Genomic DNA, 27103 nt, shown 5'->3' with positions numbered 1-27103 from the left:
TTTTTTTAATATCAGAAAATAAAAAAAATAAGGAAAACAGTATAATAAGCTCATATTTCGTACAGATGCCCATTGCAAATTTTATGAAGAAATGGGTGCTGTTACAGGCATAGGTGACACAGGAAAAGTTGCTTTATATTTATTTTCTTTGTTCCACCACTATACATCGCGATTCAACACCAATTTCGCACTTTTTTTTACTTTAAAATCATATTGCATTTCCCCCCTTTTTAACTCTTTGAGATGCTATAAGCAATGAAGAAAAACGGTGCCGGGTAGGTTGCTTCTGCTCGCGACATGCATATACATTATGTAGATATATAAGTAGAATAAATAATAAGATGTATATGATATATATGCCATGTAGAATGATTTTATAATTAAAAAAAAATCACCAACCCATGAGAAAAATTATCTTATTTCTCCGTCCGAGTGTTATGTGTATTCCTTTCGACAGTAACCAAATTATATTCAAAAATAAGTTTTTCTGTGGGTTAATGTTTTTAAAATTTAACAAGGCAAAGATGTGTTATTGTATTCTCACTCGGTAAGTCGTCGCGATTCTACAACTGAGTTGAAAGAAAGAAAAATGAATGAAGTAATAAGAATGATTTTAATTAATTTTTCTGCAGATTATAAATTAATTATATACAAGAGAGTGAAAGAATTGACTTTAGCGGAAATTTGTAGACTAGCTGCATTTCAAAGTTAGTGTTAACGATTAATAATTATTTCAGCTTTTCAAGTTACGATTTTAACAAACCTACCGTCACAACTGACAAGTACACGAAAAAAAACATACATATTAATTCACATTAATTCACGATGAAATTTTATTAACACGATAAGCATACTATTATATTCAAATAGTTGTCAAAAAAACAACACAGTCCCACTTGTCTGAAAAGAACATTAATTTACCGTAAAATCAAAATAAAAATGGAAATCGGCGTGGGAGGAATGTGATAGATCAAGATACTTACAACAACCCGATCGAGGGGCAGAGAAGTATATTTTTTTTTATTTGTAAGTGATACAAGAGACATGAATTGCACAACTGTACAAAACTTAAGGTGAGTGTCTGGAATTTCACGAAATATCACTCTGTCTGAGTGAATTTAAAAACTTACGTTTTTCAACAGAGTCCATTCCGAATACGGTTTTATTTATAACGTCTTGTAGACTTCCTGTGTAAGTCAACATTTTATTTGTTGTAAATTTCCATAATTCTTTGTGTTACCTTGATAGTTTTTAGTTCTGTTTCTAAAATTTTGAGTATATTTAAAACGGGATCGATTGCACATGATTGGATTTTTTCTTTTCAAAATCACATGAACAGATGAATCAAACTTCCACTCTTTGCCTTTGTCTGTTTGTATTGATAATAATTTTTGATTGCAGCATGAACAAAAAGACCTATGTAATATATTAACAGTGCAGTTATAAAACTATTAAACCACATCTTTGCTGTTCCAACCATTTAATGAATGATTGAATAGTGCTTGCTAAACATTCAGTGCACGTGCCAGTGGCAAGTATTTCATGGAATCGTGCATGCATATCATATCATATCCAGAATTCAACGCCACTTTGCTTATTTGAATATTATACTAAAGGAATCGGATAAGGGTCACGGAAATTACATTAAAATGATAGGGAATTTTGAAAAAATGTCTGTTTTAATTTTAATGTAAGTGATAGACAGGTTGCCGGGGCAGAAAATGAATATACATAACAATATACACATTTAACCCTCTTGCTGCCGACCGTTTTTCAAGGTTGCATTTCATATGCCGGAAAATACGACAGCTCAACGTCTGTGACGTAACATGCCAAACAACAACGTCATTCGATATATGACGTCACGACAAAATGACCACTACATTTGGGACCAATTGGAGAAAAACATAACCCTGTTTATTCTTCCGTATTTTAATTGAAAGAGATACAGCATTGATAAGAAGCTTGCATAAATTTATCCATGGACATATGTGTCCCTCCGGCACTGCCGGTTTGGACATATGTGTCCCTCCGGCAGCAAGAGGGTTAAACGAAACATAATGACTGTTGTTGTAAAAATACAGGTTCCTGAGCTATTTTAAAAATCGAAGCGAGAGGCTTTTAACATTGCAGTGTAAAATACAGGCTAAAATGGCTGAAACGTCAAATTTGCAAACTTCGTGTTGAAAATTGGCTTACAAGATCATTACAAAAACAGGTTGCCGGGGTGAAATATGAAACTTGAATTTCCAAAGAATAAGTAAGTCCAAACCTTGTATGTGTAGTCGTTGAACTCTAGGTTCCCACATAAAATTAAAATGTAACTATTTCAAGAAGAATAAACTCACAAAAGCACGAAAAATTCACTAAATTCGCGTTCATTGTTTTGATTTTGACCGCCTGACAACTTTACGGAAATATCAAAGTGATTGTAAATAAGGACTCTGTGACGGGCAACTTATAATATCCGTGTTTTAAAGATTTTAATGATATCAAGCCTATCAAGCCAGTCTAGTTCAAAGTACTATCACGTGGTACAATTCTCATTTACATATTATGAATATTAATTAGCAAAACCACTACTAATTTCTGGCTATGTCAATTATTTAATAGGACCACCCATTCAACTGTTTTGTCAGTAGTTGTTCAAGACTTTCAATAAATGCTACTGCTTTAAATTTCTATTAATATTAATGAGGTGGGTCTCATTGGGGTCTAAGCGTGACGCATGATTGCCGATTTTTTGGTAAGAGTGACACGTGAAATTATTGTGCTGTGAAAACGGGAAATTTAGTGTAGCGGGACACTGGAAATTACAAAAGAATGAGAATTTCTTATGTACATAGTGTAAGCCGGATACAGGAATCTGACAAAACAGTAAGCGGGATCCGGGATCAGAACCCCCCAATGAGACCCCAATGAGGTTTGCCAAAACCTTTAATACATGAATACTGAGGACGTCCTTGGTCAGATGGTTATGGATTTTTTTACTAAAAACATTTTCTGATCATCAATTTGATGGGGGAAAAAATATTCTACATCCTGAATTTGCCCTGTACAGTGTTAAATTTAGAAAATATATTTTGATTAGATTGTGTCAAAAAACTATAAAAGAATTTCTGACATTACATCCCCTTGAAGGTAAATGGTGCTCCCTAATGAATTCTGATAAATCTCTATATTTTAAGGGATATCAATGTTAAACTGTGCCTAGAGGTAGTAGGAAATGCATCATCATTGATCATCATATTAATGTTATGGAACAAAAGTTGTATTTTCCATATATGGTATAATTGTATTGTTATTCTTTTTTCATGTTCTAAATACATGTAGTAGCTGAAAAAGATGTGGTATGATTGCAATTTGTTTGGTTTGTTTTCAGTTGTTCATCTTATAATTTGAATTGTTTCATATTTTTTGATGTCATGTGAGGGCATTGTATAGCTCATTATAGAGTATGGGTCTTGCTTATGGTTGAATCCCATATGATTACCTATAGTTGTATGTATCAACCTCTGTTGTTCATTGTTGTTTGTTTTGATTTGTGTTTTGCTATCAAAAAGTTACATCACTCTGAGTGTTTAGTTTTTCTCAATTTATTTTTAGATAGATAATCATAAACAACATGTAAATATAAAAAAAGAAAATGTGGTATGATTGCTAATGAGACAACTCTCCACTTAGAGACCAAAATGAAACAGAAATCAACAACTATAGGTCACCATATGGCCTTCAACAATGAGCAAAGCCCATACCACATAGTCAGCTATAAAAAGCCCAAAAATAACAATGTAAAACAATCAATACCAGAAAACTAACAGCCTAATTTACAGAAAATTAACGAAAAACAAATATGTAACACTTAAACAAACTACAACCACTGAATTACAGGCTCGTGACCTCGGACAGGCACATACATACAGAATGTGGCAGGGTTAAACATGTTAGCGGGATCCCAACCCTCCCCTAACCTGGGACAGTGGTATAACAGTACAACATTAGAACGAACTATAAAAATCAGTTGAAAAAGGATTAACTCATCAGATGGACAAAAATACAAGTGGACGTGGCTGGGACTACTTGTACATCCCAACAACCAAAAGACACTTAGGTACAGATCTGAGAGTACTCACAGTTAACTGACAGCTAGTTCAAAGCCAATAACAACTAATAAAAAAATCATGCATCTAAGACTAAATTATCAATCCATACATGCCATACAAATCTAACATCTGATTTAGTGTAAGAATAAGAATAAGAATAAGAATTTTATTAGTTTAAAATCCAAACAATAGGATTGTTACTAAAATATACAGCAAAAAACAAACAAACAGACAGTGGCATATTAAATACAAAACGATAGTCATTAAACACTACAAACATGTAGCATTGAAAGAAAAACAAAAACATAGATTATTAGTATTAATTATAATACTATTTTTGACAGCATGCCTCCTCTTTAAAATTATCAATTAAAATATTATGCTTATGTTATAAAAAATATGTTATAATATATATAACATTATAAGTTGAGCCATCAATTACACAGTTCATATATTGACATTATAATTGTTTCTTTCATTATACATTTCACTTATGTAGTTAACAATGATAAGTAAAATATCACATTCTTCGCAGGAAAATATAAAATCAAATTTGTTTTCTTCACTCATTGAATTAAAACAGGGGACAATACTAGATATTTCATCAAACATTTTGATCCTAGTTTTATTAATTTCTGAACATGTTATGATAAAATGAAATTCATCTTCCACCTCTTTATGGCATAAAGGACATATTCTATTTTCTAAAGCTGTTTTGTTGTATCTACCACGTTCAACAGCCAGCATACTATTACTTATTCTTATTTTAGCATAATTTTTTGTAACATTTTTATCTAAATTCAATAAAAGGTACTTTTCTAGTTCATACTTTACTTTAAATTTTCTGTAGGTTCTTAGTTTATTTCCATTTATTGAATTATCATCATTAAAGAGACAATTTCTCCAAAATATAATGTAATTTTCATTGAGCTTCTTCACGATGTCTAAAAGTAATCTTTTTTTAGAGAAGGTACATTGATTTTCCCAAACATGAGTGAAATTCAATTTTGAAAGTAGCATTTTAACTTTTGAAGCAAATCCATCATTTAACTGCTTGTTAGCTTTATAAACATTATATAATAATCATTTTCATTTGACTTTAAAATATGTAACCAAAATCCTACAGAAGACTTAAGGGCCTGTATACCAATAGGGTACATTCCCAATTCAGCTAATACAGCTGTATTTACTGCCTTTGAATTAACATTTAGAAGACCTTTCGCAAATTTTATTTGGAGTTTTACTGATTCCATAGATAAATATTGAGATTCAAGAGTTTTGTTGTTCTTCACAATATTTAGCGACCATATCTCACTACAATACAGTAATATTGGGCTAACACAAGAATTAAATAGTTTCATATGGGAAAAAACATCCATCTTATCTGAGTAGAGTATTTTTTTTATACAAAACAATGCCTTAGAAGCTTTTTTACATAGGAGATTTACTGCATTAGTGAAAATTCCTGATGGCTTGAATAGTATGCCTAAATATTTATATTCTGTGCAACATTCAATTACTTCATTATTCAATACAAACTTGTCTTTAGTAAGTTTTTTACCACTTTTATTAAATATCATTGTTTTTGTCTTGTCAAGATTGACAGTCAAGTTCCATTTTTCACAATAAGTATTTAACTTGTTTAGACAATTTTGTAAACCTTCTGAGGATTCTGATATTAATACTAAGTCATCAGCATATAAAAGACTAGACAATTTTATGTCATGTAATGTTACAGGATCACATGTGTTATCAAACATTGAGGTTAAATCATTTATATAAAAAGAAAATAAGGTAGGACTTAGAATGCAGCCTTGTTTTACTCCAACTGTGGAAGGGAACATATTAGTAATGCCTTCAGTGACTTTAACTGCAAATAAAACTTCTTTGTACATATCTTTTAGAATATTAAAGAATGGTCCATTTATGTTATATTCAGCAAGTTTGTGCAACAGAGCCTCTCTATTTATAGTGTCAAAAGCTTTTTTAAAATCAATAAAACATGCATATATTCTTTTGTTTGATTTAAAAGCCTTATCAATAATAGTTTTTAAAGTAAGAATGTGATCACTAGTTCTGCATCCTTTTTTGAATCCAATCTGTTCATGACAGATAATATTATTATTTTCTGAATACTTTTCTAAACGGTTATACAAAACTCTTGAGAAAAATTTTCCTAAGCAGCTAGAAAGTGCTATACCTCTGTAGTTTGAGGGGTTATTAAAACACCCTCCTTTGAATACTGGTTTAATGTAATTTTCTCTCCATTTAGAAGGATATATGCCAGTAAAAAGAATTAAGTTAAATAATTTTACATACATGTTGACATTCATAGTACAAGATATTTTCAACATTTCATTAGTTAATCCATCAGAACCACATGATTTCTTATTTTTCAAGGCTTTCAGAGCAAGAAGCACTTCCTCTGCAGTTATCCTAACATTTAAATTTTTGTTGCAATTATTCAAAAATTTATCATCAGTGCATGATTTGAAATCAGAATTTTTGTCATGGGTAGTATTCATTAGATTTTTGAAGTATTCAAACCATTCTTTAGCTTGAATGTTTGAACTAGGATCATTCAATTCTTTTTTCTTTAAAGTTTTAACAGTTTTCCAAAACTCATCTGAAGAATTATTTGATTCCAAAATTTTTGTCAGCATTTTATTTCTAAATTGTCTATAGTTTTTCCTTATTAATTTATTAAGTACCTTTTTTTTGGACATAACTTCTAATCTTAGTTGTTTATTCCATGGTTCTTTACACAATTTCCTAGTATGGTGTTTTAAAGCTCTAAATTGTGCTTCACATTCATTATTATAGTAAGGTTTTTTAACTTTTCGGAATTTACTTTTGTTATTCCTGAATGTAAAGACGTCATAAACAGTCATGCAGATATAAACATGACCTTGTGCAATGCCATTACTTGAACACAAAATTTATTATCACCTGTGTGCAATATGAGGATCAAAATTTGAGATAAGAGAGTGAAACAGATAATCACAATGTATATATAAACCAAAGAGATTTTCAGGCACACTTGACTGAATTTTTATAAACAGCTCTGAAAATCAGTACCAAATATTGATTTTCTTGTTCTCTGTACTTCAGTAAATTATTTGTCTGAAGTATTTGTGTTAAAGTCCAAAATTATTAATTACTCCCATATACACTAACATCCAATGACATAAATAAAATAAAAGAAAGAAAATCTTATTTTTCTTTTTCTGTTTTGCTAATTCTATGTATAGCTATAAAAGAGTTAAAGCATCTTAATGTTATATATTTTTTTTTAAATGTGTTAAAATATTTTAATTACAGATGTGCAGTTGCATAAAAGAGGAGAACATTGAATTTGGTTTCTTTGATTATTGTACTTCAGTTAAGAGTTACCACAGTAAACAAGACAGACTTATACACGTATATAGTTCATATTGAATTTAACAGAATTAGAGAAAGGCATGGAGATTGGAAAGATAGGACATTCATCTCAGAATGAATCACTCTGATAAATGGATTAATCAGTTGATAGAAGTTGTTGCAACAATAGCTTTTGAAAATACTAATAAAAATCTAACAGTATGGAAAACGCATCAGCTAATGTAAGTGAAAAAGATGGATCAGTTAATAAGAGTGAAAATAGTTTAAATTCAGCAGATGAATCAGTCAGCCTTAGTGTGGCAGATGAATCAGCAACCCTCAGTTTGACAAATGAATCAGCAACCCTCAGTTTGGCAGAGGAATCAGCAAGCCTCAGTTTGGCAAATGAATCAGACAGTACAGATTCAGCTGATGAGTCAGAGGAAAAGAATAACATTGATGACATTAGAGAGGAAATGGATCATGAGAAAGATCTTCCTCTCATGTCAAATGTAAAAGATATACATATTTCTCATTACATTTTACAATTAAAATGCCTGATAGACACGAGAGAACTGATGGGTCATGTGACATTATTAAGATGTTGTGATCAAGCTAGATGTAGAGAGTGTACTAAAAATAGAACTTTGAACCAGAAGATAACAGTTAAATCTAAATGTTCAAAAATTAAAGAAAGTCAGGAGAAGGAAAGCAAATTTAATATTCAAAGAATAGAATCTGAGCACAACTATATTGACGTTTTTAGTGAAACTTCTATAGTACCAAGTCAAGTTAAAACGGAATCATTATCAGATCATTCCTATAATTGTGAAGACATGATTTGTGCACAACAGTCTTCATCCCTGAATGCTAAGAACAGCTCCACATTCTGCAACAACACTTCTAATGTGTCATCAATGAATGCTGTAAATGTTACAGATCATGCAATCTCATTAGATGGCACTTTAGAAAATTCTCCAAATGATTTTAAAATGATTTTAGACTGTTGTGATATAGAAGTAGACTATGTTGAAGAATTAGATCTGTCTCTGTACATGTTTAAGGATTTAGTTGAGAATAATTACAATAAAGATCTAAATGAAAATCTTACATTGGTAACTAAAGCCCTTGGGAGATTGAAGTGGGAGTATGGGAAACATTCAGTATCAGTGTGGAAGGAGGGTGTGAAAACTGAGAGCCATTTTCCTAGTGTCATTAGAATTCATTATAGGACAAAGCCAACTGGACAGTCATTGAAGTGGACTCTTGACCAGGACGAAAAGTAAGTCGCTGATAAAAAAAACATAATTGTGCAAACACATCATATAAGGGTCTGGGTGTTAGGGTATTCATTTCTGTATTTTTAAATCTTTATGGCATTTTTTTTAATTATTTATTTTTTACCATTTTAGTTGATCAGTATTTCTCTATTTTTGTTGTATTTACACAGTGTTCTTTTTTCTGTGAATCCAATTCAGACTCTCATATACAATGTATGTACATGTTTTGAGGATACATAAAAGATTGTTTAATTGTTGCTTATGACATATTTTTAAAGGATAAGAATATGTAATATGGCACGTACCAGTGTGGAATAGAGGAAATATAAAGATAATTTTATACTGCTACAACTGAAAACCTTTTCATTTACAAATATGAAAAAAAACATGATAAAGAAAATGTGAGGTATGGGTCAAGGTGTCAGCAACCCAAACATTTTGTTTGTTTAAACATGTATGGATAACAAATTTATTATTTAATCTGGCATATTTATAGCTGGTGTGTATTTACACATGGACACTGGATCAACAACAGGTCCTTTTTCCCTTCCCAGGATTCACCTACAGCCATGGCTACGTGGCAAGCTGAAATTGAGGTTCAGAAACATCTATCCGTTGTAATGGGTGGTGATAACCACGAAATGGTTGCAAAAAGTGATGAAGATGGTATGTTTTAAGTTATACACCACATGTGGTTTTGGAACAGTCAATTCAGAATTTAATTTGTGAATCTATTAGTGCATATTATCTTGGACAACTGACAATAATAAAACAAATTAAAAAACTCTTTTAAACCACAACTGAGCCTAGAAAGATGCGTAATGAAATTTTATAACTTGCAAGCACATTGAGGGGCTAGGAAATAAAGATCATATGGTTTAACTTAGTATCAAGTCAGATAGTTTATTTATTAGGGCAAACGTAATGTTATAAAGATTTAATCTCATTATCATGCTTATTATATACTATTGCATATGCCTCTGGTTTAAAAAAAAATAATGAAAAGTTATCTAGATATAGGGGCCAATGCTGCAATAGTTTTCCTTAACAAATTTTGAGTGGTCTTATGGCAATTTTCTTGACCATCCAACTCTTTTAGATTAGATTCAGATTGAAGCCATCTAGGACTTTTTTTTAGGATGGAAGAAAGAATATTTTAACAGTAGGATGGAGATGCCTAGTTCCACTATATCGTTAGCCATTGGATACTGGAGTTTTGTCACTATACCATTGAAGTAAGAAAAATTGAATACTTTACTGTAATTTATAATGATCTTGAAATGTTTGCCTATTAATAGATGTTGGACTGCAAATTTAACTCCATGCAAATAATAGGTTGTACAATTAAACACATTGTACAAAGCCATGAAACTTGATAAATGAACACAGAAAAAATTTAGCGGTCCTATATATGGCTAAAAATGTCAAAATTTTATTATTAAAATAACTGTATATCTTATGATGCCTGCATAGTCAAACAATAGATGTTCAACAGCAAGAGAAGTATATTGAGAGAACCTTTGAAGTTACTAGCTATCTAAATAGCTAAATAGCTGCTAGTTGGTACTCGTTATGACCTGAGATTTCATTCTTCTATGCAGGTCATCGTCGTAGGTTGACAGTTATGAAATAGCCTTTTTCTTGAACATTTACTTTTTAGAATGGCCGGTGGTTTAGACTTTGAAGAAAAACATTGATGATTAGATTTTATGCAGCTGGTATGATTCTATTTAAGGTATAATAAAGGAGAGTTGTATAGGAAACCTTGTCGAGTAGCAGGTCCAAAATCAATACTGTGTCAGTCAATAACAGAACTACGAGATTATATTCCTGTCTGTTTAGGAGAAGTTAATAACATATTAGGACCATACCCATTCCCAAGACTTGACGTATTGATAGTTCCACCATGCTTTGACAGTCTTGGAATGGCAAGGTGAGTTACTTAACATATTATTACAAAAGAAATAAAACCTTTCCACAGAATCAGTTCCTCTGATTACAGGTATTGAAGTTTTTTACATTAGTTCACCCTTCCCATTGTATGAATACAGTAGCTATGTTCTCTGTGGATATAAAAAAGAAGATGTGCTATGATTGCTAATGAGACAACACTCAACAATTAGAAGAAACCAAATGACACAGAAATTAACAACTATATATAGGTCACTGTACGGCCTTCAACTTTGAGCAAAGCCCCTACCACATAGTCAGCTATAAAAGGCACCGAAATGACAAATGTAAATCAATTCAAACGAGAAAACTAACGGCCTAATTTATGGACAAAAAATAAAAAACAAAATATATATGTTACACATCAACAAAAGACAATAGAGTTTATTTGATGGGACTTTTAAATTTCATCTGGAAATTAAAGAATAATAAAATAATACATTTCCATTACTTTTTCTTTGTTTTTCTATTGTAAATATTATGCATGTTAACTATTTTTTCAAGTGTAATTTAGCTTATTTTTGATAAAACGATCATTCTAAAAAGGTAAAAGGTTCATTTCTTTTGCTTACCTGCAGTTTTTTTAGTTGACTGATTTTTACTTTTGCTTTTGTTCTATCTGTAGTCCCTGTGTAATATACATAGCCCAGTCATTGTTAGCAGGAGACTGTTCAATGTTTGTCAGAATAGCACATGAGATCTGTCATTCATGGTTTGGTCTAGTTATAGGTCCTAAGGATTGGACTGAAGAATGGTTGACTGAAGGATTTTGTACCTATATAGAGGATATCCTCCATCTTAATGTTGTACAGGTAAGGATTTTGTACCTTTATAGAGGATATACTCTATCTTAATGTTATACAGGTAAAGATTCTGTACCTATATATAGAGGATATCCTCCATCTTAATGTTATACAGGTAAGCATTTTGTACCTTTATAGAGGATATACTCTATCTTAATGTTATACAGGTAAGGATTATGTACCTATATAGAGGATATCCTCCATCTTAATGTTATACAGGTAAGCATTTTGTACCTTTATAGAGGATATACTCCATCTTAAAGTTATACAGGTAATGATTCTCTACCTATATAGAGGATATACTCCATCTTAATGTTATACAGGTAATGATTCTGTACCTATATAGAGGATATCCTCCATCTTAAATTTATACAGGTAATGATTCTCTACCTATGTAGAGGATATCCTCCATCTTAATGTTATACAGGTAAGGATTCTGTACCTATTTAGAGGATATACTCTATCTTAATGTTATACAGGTAACAATTATGTACTTATATAGAGGATATCCTCCATCTTAATGTTATACAGGTAAGGATTCTGTACCTATATAGAGGATATTCTCCATCTTAATGTTATACAGGTAAGGATTCTCTACCTATATAGAGGATATTCTCCATCTTAATGTTATACAGGTAAGGATTCTGTACCTAAAAGAGGATATTCTCCATCTTAATGTTATACAGGTAAGGATTCTGTACCTATATAGAGGATATCCTCCATCTTAATGTTATACAGGTAAGCATTCTGTACCTATATAGAGGATATCCTCCATCTTAATGTTATACAGGTAAGGATTCTGTACCTATTTAGAGGATATACTCTATCTTAATGTTATACAGGTAACGATTATGTACTTATATAGAGGATATCCTCCATCTTAATGTTATACAGGTAAGGATTCTGTACCTATATAGAGGATATTCTCCATCTTAATGTTATACAGGTAAGGATTCTGTACCTATATAGAGGATATTCTCCATCTTAATGTTATACAGGTAAGGATTCTGTACCTAAAAGAGGATATTCTCCATCTTAATGTTATACAGGTAAGGATTCTGTACCTATATAGAGGATATCCTCCATCTTAATGTTATACAGGTAAGCATTCTGTACCTATATAGAGGATATCCTCCATCTTAATGTTATACAGGTAATGATTCTATACCTATATAGAGGATAGCTTTCATCTTAATGTTATACAGGTGAGGATTCTGTACCTATATAGAGGATATCCTCCATCTTAATGTTATACAGGTAAGGATTCTGTACCTATATAGAGGATATCCTCCATCTTAATGTTATACAGGTAAGGATTCTGTACCTATATAGAGGATATTCTCCATCTTAATGTTATACAGGTAAGGATTCTGTACCTATATAGAGGATATCCTCCATCTTAATGTTATACAGGTAAGGATTCTGTACCTATATAGAGGATATCCTCCATCTTAATGTTATACAGGTAAGGATTCTGTACCTATATAGAGGATATCCTCCATCTTAATGTTATACAGGTAAGGATTCTGTACCTATATAGAGGATATCCTCCATCTTAATGTTACATACAGGTAATGATAAATGATAAGGATTTTGTACCTATATAGAGAATATCCTCAATCTTAATGTTATACAGGTAATGATAAATGATAAGGATTTTGTACCTATATAGAGAATATACTCAATCTTAATGTTATACAGGTAATGATAAATGATAAGGATTCTGTACCTATATAGAGAATATCCTCAATCTTAATGTTATACAGGTAATGATAAATGATAAGGATTCTGTACCTATATAGAGGATATACTCCATCTTAATGTTATACAGGTAACGATTATGTACCTTTATAGAGGATTTCCTCCATCTTAATGTTATACAGGTAAGGATTTTGTACCTATATAGAGGATATACTCTATCTTAATGTTATACAGGTAAGGATTCTGTACCTATATAGAGGATATCCTCCATTTTAATGTTATACAGGTAAGGATTCTGTATATATATATAGAGAATATCCTCCATCTTAATGTTATACAGGTAAGGATTCTGTACCTATATAGAGAATATCCTCCATCTTAATGTTATACAGGTAAGGATTCTGTACCTATATAGAGGATATCCTCCATCTTAATGTTATACAGATAAGGATTCTGTACCTATATAGAGGATATACTCCATCTTAATGTTATAGAGGTAAGTATAATGTACCTATATATAGGATATTCTTCATCTTAATGTTATACAGGTAAGGATTCTGTATCTATATAGAGGATATACTCCATCTTAATGTTATACAGGTAAGGATTATGTACCTATATAGAGGATATACTCCATCTTAATGTTATACAGGTAAGGATTCTCTACCTATATAGAGGATATTCTCCATCTTAATGTTATACAGGTAAGGATTCTGTACCTATATAGAGGATATACTCTATCTTAATGTTATACAGGTAAGGATTCTGTACCTATATAGAGGATATCCTCCATCTTAATGTTATACAGGTAAGGATTATGTACCTATATAGAGGATATCCTCCATCTTAATGTTATACAGGTAAGGATTCTCTACCTATATAGAGGATATTCTCCACCTTAATGTTATACAGGTAAGGATTCTGTACCTATATAGAGGATATACTCCACCTTAATGTTATACAGGTAAGGATTCTGTACCTATATAGAGGATATTCTCCATCTTAATGTTATACAGGTAAGGATTCTCTACCTATATAGAGGATATTCTCCATCTTAATGTTATACAGCTATGGATTCTGTACCTATATAGAGGATATCCTCCATCTTAATGTTATACAGGTAAGGATTCTCTACCTAAAAGAGGATATTCTCCATCTTAATGTGATACAGGTATGGATTCTGTACCTATATAGAGGATAAACTCCATCTTAATGTTATAGAGGTATGTATTATGTACCTAAATAGAGGATATTCTCCATCTTAATGTTACATACAGGTAATGATAAATGATAAGGATTCTGTACCTATATAGAGAATATCCTCAATCTTAATGTTATACAGGTAATGATAAATGATAAGGATTCTGTACCTATATAGAGAATATCCTCCATCTTAATGTTATACAGGTAAGGATTCTGTACCTATATAGAGGATATACTCTATCTTAATGTTATACATGTAAGGATTCTGTACCTATATAGAGAATATCCTCCATCTTAATGTTATACAGGTAAGGATTATGTACCTACATAGAGGCTATCCTCCATCTTAATGTTATACAGGTAAGGATTATGTACCTATATAGAGGATATACTCCATCTTAATGTTATACAGGTAATGGTGAGTAATAAGGATTCTGTACCTATATAGAGGATATCCTCCATCTTAATGTTGTACAGGTAAGGATTATGTATCTCTATAGATGATATCCTCCATCTTAATGTTATACAGGTAAGGATTCTGTGGCTATATAGAGGATATACTCCATCTTAATGTTATACAGGTAATGATAAATAATAAGAAATTATATATAAAAGGGAAGTATAGGTTATTGATTCTCTTACAATTTATGGTAGAAATTTCAATGTCCTCTACTTGCATGAAAATGATTTGTGTTGATAAAAAATAACAAAATTTGAATTTGTCAGCAAGGATCGATTTTAGATATGCTTTATGGTGCAGACATTATTTTCACAGTGTTAGGGTTAGTTTAAATGTTTTATGTATCAAAAGAATATTTTTAACAGTTCACACTACTATAATATATGTCTGAATTTGGTGTTAAGAATTAGAAAAAAGTCAGGCAAAAATCAACAGCCTAGACTTTATTAATTTTCTTTTGATCATGTTTATCTTGGTTCTGTATCTAACAATTATTATTCAATTATCTACACAGGCAAATGGTTTATGTGATCAATCAGAAGCCATTGCAGAGAAGCAGTTGAGAATGTATCTGAAGTATAAAACATTACAGAATGAACTTCTAACTACCAGTGCAGACCTACAAATGTTAAGGTTGGTATAACAACAAAAATAATCCAAATCATCTTCATTTTAATGTAAGAAGAGACCAGAGGCCACTAACATTTTGAATTCATTATTACTTATAAGGTACTTAGTATTGTGGATTTCATAGGAGAGGTGAAGCAGATATTCAAAAAATGTTCAAAAAAAAAAGATCCAAACACTGACAAGCATAATTTATGTTTATGTAAGCAACTTATTATTATGATGGAAGAATTTTGAAATAAAACATGTTGTTGGTTGCAATATCAGATTTCTGGGCAAATGTCAATTTGTTTTTCACTGTGAAACATGAATTTTCTATAATTTCTAGAAGTGTAACTGTCACAAAATTTTAAAAACAACAACCTGCTACTGCAGAAACATTTCTCATTTCCTTAAGAACTTTAGTTGCAGTAAGTTGCAGAAAGCTCGACATAGGGATAGTGACCCGGCGGGTACGGCCACAACGACGGCGGCGTTAGCTAACTTCTTAAAAGCTTTATATTTTAGAAGGTGGAAGACCTGGATGCTTCATACTTTGTATATAGATGCCTCATGTTATGAACTTTTCATCAGTCACATATCCAATGTCCTTGACCTCATTTTCATGGTTCAGTGACTACTTGAAAAAAAATAAGATTTTATGTAATTTTAAATTCTCACTTGACTTCGACCTCATTTCATGGATCAGTGAAAAAGGTTAAGTTTTGGTGGTCAAGTCTCAGATACTATAAGCAATAGGTCTAGTATATTCGGTGTGTGTAAGGACTGTAAGGTGTACATGTCCAACTGGCAGGTGTTATCTGACCTTGGCCTCATTTTCATGGTTCAGTGGTTATAGTTTTAAAGTTTTTGTGTTTTGGTCTGTTTTTCTTGTACTATATGCAAAAGGTCTACTATATTTGTTGTATGGAATGATAGTAAGGTGTACATGTCTAGCCGACAGATGTCATCTGATCTTGACCTCATTTTCATGGTTCAGTGGTCAAAGTTAAGATTTTGAGTTTTGGTCTATTTTCTAATACTGTATGCAATAGGTCAACTATATTTAGTGTATAGAAATATTTTATGATCTATATGTCAGTTGCGCATGTTTTATTTGACCTTGACCTCATTTTCACGTTTCATAATTAAGTGTTCAGTATTTGTGTTTTGGACTGTTTTTCTTAATTTATAAGCAATAGGTCAACTGTATTTGTTGCATGAAAGAATTGTTAGCTGTACATGTCGGCCTGGCATGGTTCCACTGACTTTGACCTCATTTTCATGGTTCATTGATCAATGTTTAGTTTTCTTGGTTAATGTTGAGTTTATGTGACAGTTGAAATAAAGGACTATCAACATAATATCAATGATTAGTAAAGAAGGCGAGACATTTCAGCGTGTGCACTGTTGTTTAAATGTGAATAAAAAATTTCCTTTGTAGACCTAACAAAAATAATACTGAATCATCAACCAATTATGTTAAAGATGGGATGAATCCAGACAAAAGATTTCTACAGGTTCACTATTTAAAGGTAAAGCACAAATGTACATAGACCTATAGATTAAAAACCAAGAATTTGGTAATAATTATCTTCATACTGATGAAATTAAATCTCCCTATCTAAATTATTGAAACAATTTCAAAGTCACACATTAAGAAGGATTCTTACAGCTTTATATCCCAGTAAGACTTAAATGTGCCATTATTAGATAAATCAGCCCACATATGGATAAATCAGCAATCAGCATGTGCAAATATGCATGATAATGTTGTCCTACTGATGTTATACAGCTTTTTGAGAGATGGCCAAATACAGAACAAAGCTCTATTTGGCCATGGACTAATAAGGGATATTCACTGTTTTTGTTGCTAGCTATATATAGACTGCTATAATGCATCGCCTTATAGCATAGATTTTAAATAACAAAGTACTTAATGAGTATTCTCATTATTTTATTTCCTTATTTGCATAATGTTTGATTTCTGATTCACTTACAGACCTGAAATCTTTCAATAAAGGTGTCATGAGCTGGCTAATTGTATTGGTCTTAGAATCATTTTTTTATCAGCTGTGTTGACCTTTGACTCTTCTTATCTGAGGTTCCATACAGCTAACCTCTAATTTATACCGGGGCCAATACAAAAACAGCCAATTAATAACAGTTATAGTATTGAGTTATAGGTTACAAAAGCAGAGATTGGTTTGCAACAAAAGAGTAAGAAAAAAATAGATGAAAAGTAACAAGACGGAAATGCAAGATCACGGTTACCAAAAAATGATTTTCTTTCAACAAACTGTACAAGATTTATCCTTTTTTATGACTTGTTGAATTTATAAATCAATAGGGTTAAAGATTTGTATAACTGCTTCAGGACAACAAATATAACCTATGTATTTTTATTTCAGGGATACTTCCTGTTGTGTTATCTAGAATCATTTGTAGGATTAGATAAGTTTCTAAGAATGTTACACTCTTACGTCATCACCTTTTATAAAGAACTTGTGTCATCAAAGGTAGGTGTCTACAATATTTTCAGAAGTTCAGGTCCATTTCCACATACGGCAAAGTACTCGTATTTCTGGAATACAAGTTACCACATTAAGTAATCAACATTTTTGTGTTTGCAAATATTTTTTTCTTTTCACTTTTGTACATTCTCATCTCCCTTGTATATGGTGTTTAGACAAAGCATGTCATCCATAATTCCACTAATGCACCATATTGTTTTAATTTAGGGGTATATGATTAACAATGAAAAAATAAAGACAAAGATGTGTACAATAATATTTGAAATATCTTTGTGAGCACTCATGCCTCCCCTGACCTCTGACATTGGTGTAACAGCATAACATAAGATCAAACTGTAAAAATCAGTTGGAAAGAGCTTGAGTCATCAGGTACTTACAATAGAAACAAAAGACAAATACAAACTATTCAAAAGTGCTTACAATGATTGAAAGCTAGTTTACAGCCTAATTCCAACTTATGAATTAATATAAAAATAAATTGTGGCAATGAGACAACTCTCCATATACATGTTTAAAAGTTGCTATTTTATAAATGAAAAAGAGCTGTAAGGTTAATTGGTATTTAAATTTTGCCTATGACAAAAGAGTACTTGTTCTTTTCATGCTGTATTCCATTATGGACTTACACAACTATTGCTATTTTACAGGATGTGATCTCATTCATCTTTAATGTCTTGCCAGAATTAAAGTGAGTATAAATATATGTTTTGACAAGTATATTTTCATCTACTGAGGATTCACTAATAATTGATTAGAAATCAATTTTCAATGTTTTTGAGGGTACAGGGGAACCACAAATTTAAAAGTTAAACCAATTACAAACTTTTACTGGGTGTATATGCAGACTTTGACAAAACCATAAAAACCACAAAAATGCAAGTTTTCAGAAAATTTGTACCAAAGAAAATAAACAAATCTATAGTATTCGTTGAGGTAAGATTATTAAAATTGAGAATGGAAAGGGGGAATATTTCATAGAGACTAAAAAGCAAATAACAGTTGAAGGCCATCAATAGGTCTTCAACGCAGTAAGAAAATCCTGCACCCAGATTAGGGCCTCACATGGCCCCTAAAGATAGAATATATACTAGTTCATTGAAAATCTACTTCATGCTCAACTTGAAAACATATAAATGAACTAAAATTTATAAAACATTCAAAATTTACAAAAGCTGGAGGCTCCTGACTTGGGATACGTGAAAAAAATGTGGCGGGGTTGAACATGTTTTGTGAAAAAAACTTCTTTGTTGTAGTTAAGAGAGAATTAGATGGTAGGGGTTATTCTTCAAATTAACAGTATCGAAAACTTTTGAAGAAATGATGCAATTGTTAAGCTTAGCAAAATATTTTTGTTAACAAAAAAAATACTTGTAGTTTCACTAAGTCTTAATGTTTTATTGGTCATGTCTATTATTTTCAGAGATAATGGTTTAACAGAAGAGAAGATATTGGAAGACTGGTTAGATAAACCTGGTATGCCAGAGGTATATAACATGTATTATTTATTTCTTACATATGGAGGTACATGATCTTTTTCTTTTTTTCTTGCCATTTGAACATATTAGGAAATGAAGTTATCCAGTTATTACGTCTATAAAGTTATCTACTTTTGGAAAAAACGTCTAAGATTATTTGATTTGTGAATAAATCTAGCTCTAATGTTCTAGTGTGTTTCTTAAGTATTTATTAAAAAAAAAAGGATATTTGAAATTGTACACACTGATTGATTTATTCAATTATTTGTTTTGTCTTTCCATTTGCATTTAAAAAAAAATATGGTACCAACCAATAAAACTACATGTTCAGTTGGGTGCTCATTTAACACTCTTGTGCTTTGCTAAGTATCTGGTAACATTCTATGGATTTGGGATTTTCCATGTAACAAAGTTGCTTCTTTTCTATCTTCTAGTTCTTATAATGGGTATTGCATTTACAAGAGAAAAAATGTTCGAAAAATTAATTGGCTCTTTCTGTAATTTAGCTGTTCTTTCTTTTAACAGGCATTGGAAGTTTATGGACTCAGTGACGGAAATGTTCAACTTCAACAAGTTAAGAAACAGGTATTGGTAATTTTTGTGTATAGTATACTTAAGCTTATATTTCTGAAAGAAAGGGATGAACCATTTCTTTTCATGTAAATATCAATTACATGTAAATATCAATTATTTTATGAATACAGTAATCTTCCCTTTTGAGTTGTGTAATTATGTCTCACTGTAGGCATTAGGGCATTTACTGTTAATTGACTGCCAATCTATCTGTCTGGTCCATTTTCGTTTCTGCCCTAAAACTTATAAGTTTGCCTCATCCAAACTTTATGAAACTCATTCCCAATGTTAAAAATTCTAACACATGTAACAGAGTTCAACTTTGTATTCTATAACGACCTTTTCTTGTTTATAGTTGTTGGTGGGTTTTTTTTTGCAATGTTATGTTTGCAATTATGTTTTATTGATTAAAATGTATTAAGGGGTATAAAAATAAAAATTTCAGAAAAAAATAAACATTTATTTTTCATTACAAATTTTATAAATTACCTTTAGCAGTTGTTACTTTATCATATGGTTCAAAAATAATTCAAAAAAATCAATTCGTGTTGGCCCCAGATGAATTTTAAGATGTAGATATCATTGAAAAGGCTCCAAATTATCTCCCTTTGGTACAAAAATGCCATTTTTTGGCATTAGAATTGAAATATCTTTTTTCACTCATCGGTTACCTATATTTTTATGCCCCACCTACGATAGTAGAGGGGCATTATGTTTTCTGGTCTGTGCCTCCGTTCGTCCGTGCGTCCGTCCGTCCGTCCGTCTGTTCGTCCCACTTCAGGTTAAAGTTTTTGGTCAAGGTAGTTTTTGATGAAGCTGAAGTCCAATCAACTTAAAACTTAGTACACATGTTCCTTATGATATGATCTTTCTTATTTTAAAACAAAATTAAACTTTTGACCCCATTTTCATGGTCCACTGAACATAGAAATTAAAAAGATAATACAACCGCACCCGCAACCGCACCCGCTCCTACTACGATAACCATCCAAGAGAAAAACTTAGCCCACTTTAGAACCTTACGGAAAATTGAACATTAAATTCATCCGCAGCATACCTAAGTACACATAGTCAAAGTAATTCGGAATACCAGGCATTTTACTTAAAGAAAAAGGGAAGGAACCAGAACCAGGATGAACCACATAAACCACAAACCTAATTTACAAAGAAAAGCCTGATCCACGGACATTTTATTATCAAAGTTAATTTTTATGAACATATCTACCAAGATTTACAATTCCCAAAATTGCGGCAATCATACACTTCACCCTTTACTACCTCAATGGAAGCAGTACCTCCCTCGGAGCGAAGCCAGTTGAATTGGTACGGGATGGCCAATGGGGTGTTGTCCTATTTGGAAATGAACTGACATTTTATAAACCACTATGAGGACCTCTACACAGACGTGCAAGAATAGCAGCTAACCACATCGTTAATAGCTTTATTGACTAACTTTCACTTTTAACTATACTAGATTCTTATTTTAATTTCACTTTCACTTTCTATTTATATATGAACCTCAATCACAGTGACTACGGAACATACCAGTCAAGATAAACATTTGTTTTTATTTCTATTTTTAACTTTTATTCTTGCTACATTATGAACACTATTTTACATTTTCACTTTCACTTTTATTCTTTTACGTCATAATTAATACAACCACATTATATACACTTTATGAACATGTAAACTCTGTAATATTGTCCTGATGATGCCGCATTAGCGGCGAAACATGTCGACTCAATAAAACTATCACCTTGCGGTAACCCAGATGTTGTTGTCTCTACATATTATAGAAATTAAAAGTGCGAGTTTCAGGTTAAAGTTTTTGGTCAAGGTAGTTTTTGATGAAGCTGAAGACCAATCAACTTGAAACTTAGTACACATGTTCCCTTTTGGTTGATCTTTTTACTTTTAAGGCCAAATTAGATTTTTTACCCAATTTCAAGGTCCATTGAACATGGAAAATGATAATGCGAGTGGGGCATCTGTGTGCTTTGGACACATTCTTGTTTATTATTATTTTCAATTAATTAGCTGTACTTAAACTAAACTATTTTAAAATTTTAGCAATTCCTGTAATTAAGTTTCTTTTTTTATATCGAAATAACCTCTATTTCTCCTATTAGATTAACAGAAAAAAGGTACCTTTACAAAAATGTATGCTTCTTTCGAAGACAGATTGTGAGCGTAAATGAACGGTGACCCCATTTTTTTATTTTATTTTTCTATAAAGTATAAGATAAAGTTCATTTATAGAAAAATATAGCGATATCCTATATAAAATTAAAAAATCGATTTAGACCCACGATATGCTAAATTTATAAGATATTCAAAAAGTTTATGATAATTTCACTTTGTAAATATAGATGGTTCACAAACCATTTATCTTTAATGGAAATACTTAGCATGCTTAAGATATTTTGTTATATTAAACTTTTTGTTAACAAAAAAGGAAAATAAAATATGTTCATACTTTTGAAAATTTCTATGACAGGTTTCTCTATTGAGAATGTCCTATCCAACAGCAGGCAGTAGAAAGAGGAAGAGGAAACTAAATATGAAACCTAAATTGGAGGATGTAAGTCATTCAAGAATAAGTATTACCTTCACAAAGACCTACTTTTATCCATTGAACTCCAAGCAGCTTATGATTTTATTTCAAATTTATTATCAAAAGTTTTATGATTTTGCAGAAAAAACATTATACACTCAAAATCATGATAATAACACATTGCATGCAAGACTGATTTGCTTGTTAACATGCTAGCTTACATGATAACTTTCTGAAGGAAGACATGTCACCATTACTGAAAGTATAAATATAACCATGAGCTGACCAGTCTTCCTCCTTCCACTAAATGTTTCATCCTAAGTGCATAGCAACAAATACAAATTGTAAATTATTTGGTTGTTTCTCCTTGGGCTCAACAAAAATCCAACCTGTTAAGGCAAGCAGCTCATTACTACTTTGGCAATCATGATTATTGAAAAAACTATTGACAAAATTCTATTAAATTTCTCCTAATTATAAAGACCTGCAAACATGTTGAAGGAGAATGAGGCCATATTCACTTTCGTCATTTCTAATTGTAGTGGCAATTGCTTATAAATACAAAATTTCTTGACTTTTTCAGTTATCTCCCTTACAGCTGGTTTTATTTCTTGAGATGTTGTTGGAGGATGAGAAAATACCAGCCATTCAACTGGTTAACATTAGGACTAGATATCATATGATGTCACAGAATGCTGATGTAAGTATTAGCCTACCATATTAGGGCCATATGTTCTATGTTATTTGATATATTAAAAAAGACATGTCTTACTGCACATATGTTGTAGGGCTTGATTTCAGCTACGATTGTTACCTGATCACCTAAGTGTTTGACATTATTGCTGAATGATTTGAAGGCTGAACCTCTTAACTGATTTAGGGTAATTGTAACACAAATTAATTTGAAAATTTGAACTGAAACATGCACTGCTATAATCTTTGCCATGAATTTAATGTTCTGTAAGCGATTACAAATTTTACAAAAATCAGAATATCAATTGAAATACATGCTGGCAGCTTCTTTCTCTCTTCTTATTAGGTTATTTTTATGCTATGTCAAACAAATATAGGCAACTTCCAGACAAACAAAGTTATTTGAATTGACTGAAACATATAAGCAAAGTTGGTATATGTTTGTATTATCTCATCTCATCTCTGGTTGAACTAAATTGTGTCCAGTTTAATAAAGTGATCAACTTTAGATCCAGGTTATTTTATTGAAAAAATGTATATGTATATGTATACATATGAATCTGAAGACAAAAAATGTCTGCTGTTTACTTATCAAAAGGGGGAAAAAAGATTTGATAGACTGATCCAGTCTTTCATGTCACAGAATATACGTTAATGTAATAGAAAAAGCAGTACATACTGTGTTAGCAATAAGTAAGAGTTTGAACTATGTGTAAAGCTCTAAATTATGGTGTGGTTAGACATAGGGTGAATTGATTTGACACTTTATTTAGATTACATCATATGAAAAAGAGGTACTCTTATAAAATAATTAACATTTTTATGAATATGAAACAAGCCAGTGCATGATTATGAATATATTAATCAATCTATCTATAGTGATATCCAGTTAGATAACTTTGAGGCTTATTTTACCTCAGGTGTTCTTATCTTTAATGAGTTATACTAAACTTACTCTAACTCATTCCTAATGCTAACACCAGCTCTTATCCTAACCCTAATTAGAACAAACCTGAAACTAAAGCACAGGTACTCCTAATGTTTAAAATGGCATACACATCAGTGTTTAGGGTAATAGAAAATTATTTGAAGAGAATTTTTCATGCAAATATCTGAAGATATTGATTTAAAATTTCTTTCAGGTAGTTATCATACCCCCACTTTAAAAAGTGGGGGGTATACTGTTTTACCTCTGTCTGCCCATCAGTCCATCCGTCCATCAGTCTATCCATCCGTCCATCTGTCTATCTATCCATCAATCCGTCCCATGAATATTTTGGGCACATATCTTTCTCAAGAAGTACATAACAAGGATTTCTGAAATTTGATTTCAGGGTTTATATAAGTCAGCTATACAGTGTGATAGGTTTTGAGATTCATCACTCAACAATTTCCTGTTAACCGATCACTTGTATCATTTTACACATGATAGCCAAGTTGAAAATTTTCGTTACATTTTTCTTAGGAACTACAATATAAGGATTTCTGAAATTTGGTTTTGGGGTTTATATAAGTCAGCTATACGGTGTGATGCCTTTTAAGATTCAACACTTAACAACTTCCTGTTTACCAAAACACTTGTATCATTTTACACAAGATAGCCAAGTTGGAAATTTTCATCACATTTTTCTCAGAAACTACAATACAAGAATTTCTAAAACTTGGTTTTGGGATTAATATAAGTCAGCTATAATAATAATAATAATTCTTTATTTAAAGAGGGTTACACAGTTAGCTGTAAAGCTAATCTTCCCTGAGGCCCTCATAAAATACAATGAAATATAACAAACAAATACAAAATATCAAACAGACACACATACATGAATAATGAAATAAAAAATTGTTATGAAATATACAATTTTCAAAACAGGTAAAAGTTACAAATTCATATATGACATGTATAGTATTGGCATCAACAATATCATAAGTTTGAGTAAGTGTGTGAAAATTATTATGCATATAAAAAACGCACAGCTTCTTAATGTTCCATCAAGTAATTTTTTAAATCTTTTTTGAATGAGCTTGTACTTGAGGTTGATCTTTTCAGGGATATTGGTAAGTTATTCCATAAAATAGAACCTGAATATATAAAAGATTTCTTATAAAGCTCTGTTTTGGCTTTTGGAACTTGTAAATTTTTGCAAGAGGCATTTCTCAAACAATTTTGGTTTATTTCTGGCATTTCTTGATAACTTATACACTTTGATGCCTTTTCAAACTCACCACTCAGGAACTACAATACAAGGATCTGACATTTGGTTTTTGGGTTTACATAAGTCAGTTTTACTGTGTGATGCATTTTCAGATTCTTGCTCAACATCTTCCTGTTTACTGAAATGTCTGCGCAGGGATATCATCAGTGAGCAATAGCTTGCAGTTTCACTTGTTTCATTTGATTTTTATTATGTTATTCCTTATTTAAAACTACAATTCATATCTGAGAAGAAAAATATCAGCAATAAGATGGACACAAGTAATTGTCACAGGTGACCTGGAATAGTTTTGGCTACTTTTTTGGTTTTAATGCTTTGTAATGTTTTATATATTTGGATTCTCCAACATTTGGTCTCAGACCGGATGGAAGATATTTGAGACACAATTTGATTAAAAGGTTTTAGTTGATTAGTTATTTATATGTACAAAATCTAAGGTTGAGAGGCAATCCTATTATAAGATTACAATTTTGTTTTACAGGTACAACATAGATGGTGTGAGTTAGTCATAAAACATAAAGTACAAAAATTTTATCAAGATCTGAAAAAATTTCTCTTGAATCATCAGGTAAGTGTATTTCCACCTTTCTTTTATATTCTTTTGTTACTGAAGCAACGATAACTTTCAATTGAATTCTGCATTTTGAACTCTTAAAGATACTAAAATGTGTTTAATGCAAATTTAAATGATATGTTGATTAAGGAATTAATTGTAATTATATTAATTTTTTTTATACATATTTTTCATTCATTGTGATCTTTTTATATTTCTTATCTTTTGAAATTTAATTGTTAGATCTTAAGGTAAGATATGTCCTTATGGAAAATCCAATTTTCGCCATTGAAAATACAAGTCTTATCTTTAAAAAAGTTTTCAGGAATTAAGCATGAAAGATCATCAAATGCATTAATCATTTTGTTGTAATCTGATGAAAAATTTGAGACAAACACTCTTTCTGATTGTAATTACATGACCAGTTGGAACTATCGTCCGCAAATATAAATACATTTTATGAGATGATATTTTAAAATGTATTTTGATTAAGGCTATGGGTGTTTATCTGTATGGAGAAATGGTATTATCAGGCTGTAAACAACAAAAGAAGCTAGCTGAAGAATGTTTCAATACTTTAAAAGATCATATGGAACCAGATCCTTACTCAACTGTTAAAGCTATGGTCTATGGTACATAATCAGGAAATTAAAATGAACTAGACCCTTACTCAACTGTCAAAGCTATGGTCTATGGTACCTAATCATGAAGTTACTCAACTGTCAAAGCTATGGTCTATGGTACCTAATCATGAAGTTACTCAACTGTCAAAGCTATGTTCTATGGTACCTTATCATGAAGTTAAAATGAACATGATTCATTAACGTTTATTCAAAGTGCCGATTTCTGTAGAAAACAATATCTGAGATGAACAAAGATTTATCAGAACAAATGATTTAGAACAGTCAAAAAAAGGATGGGATTTTCATCTATAGAGGTTTGAACTTCCCAGTTTAATAATTCTATGAAATTATTAAAAAGTTGTGTTGGTAAAGATGTAAATAAACTTATTATAGATACCAGGATTAAATTTTGTATA

At 31.2% G+C, this 27103-nt stretch overlaps 1 protein-coding gene across 1 annotated transcript; it reads left to right on the top strand.

The window, feature by feature from the left end:
* Positions 1-1170: 1170 nt before the first annotated feature.
* Positions 1171-27103, top strand: LOC139516455 (aminopeptidase O-like). The gene is made up of 16 exons (XM_071306595.1): positions 1171-1191; positions 7425-8745; positions 9240-9409; positions 9882-9978; positions 10479-10676; positions 11319-11505; positions 15375-15493; positions 16911-17001; positions 17878-17985; positions 18648-18688; positions 19421-19484; positions 20001-20060; positions 22549-22632; positions 23189-23305; positions 25993-26079; positions 26558-27103. The coding sequence occupies exons 2-16, from the start codon at positions 7685-7687 to the stop codon at positions 26702-26704; spliced, it is 2631 nt and encodes an 876-aa protein (XP_071162696.1). The 5' UTR covers positions 1171-1191; positions 7425-7684; the 3' UTR covers positions 26705-27103.

The sequence above is a fragment of the Mytilus edulis genome, chromosome 1, assembly GCF_963676685.1.
Source record: "Mytilus edulis chromosome 1, xbMytEdul2.2, whole genome shotgun sequence".
NCBI classification, from domain to species: Eukaryota; Metazoa; Mollusca; class Bivalvia; order Mytilida; family Mytilidae; genus Mytilus; species Mytilus edulis.
This window is presented reverse-complemented; position numbering and strand designations above follow the sequence as displayed.

What these genes read in the sequence shown, in the direction of transcription:
- LOC139516455 (XM_071306595.1), top strand. Translation starts at nt 7,685, where the DNA reads ATGGAAAACGCATCAGCTAATGTAAGTGAAAAAGATGGATCAGTTAAT. An exon ending in TCCATCTTAATGTTGTACAG is followed by an intron (nt 11,506 to 15,374) that starts GTAAGGATTTTG and finishes TTATCTACACAG; the next exon opens with GCAAATGGTTTATGTGATCA. An exon ending in GCAGACCTACAAATGTTAAG is followed by an intron (nt 15,494 to 16,910) that starts GTTGGTATAACA and finishes TTTCCTTTGTAG; the next exon opens with ACCTAACAAAAATAATACTG.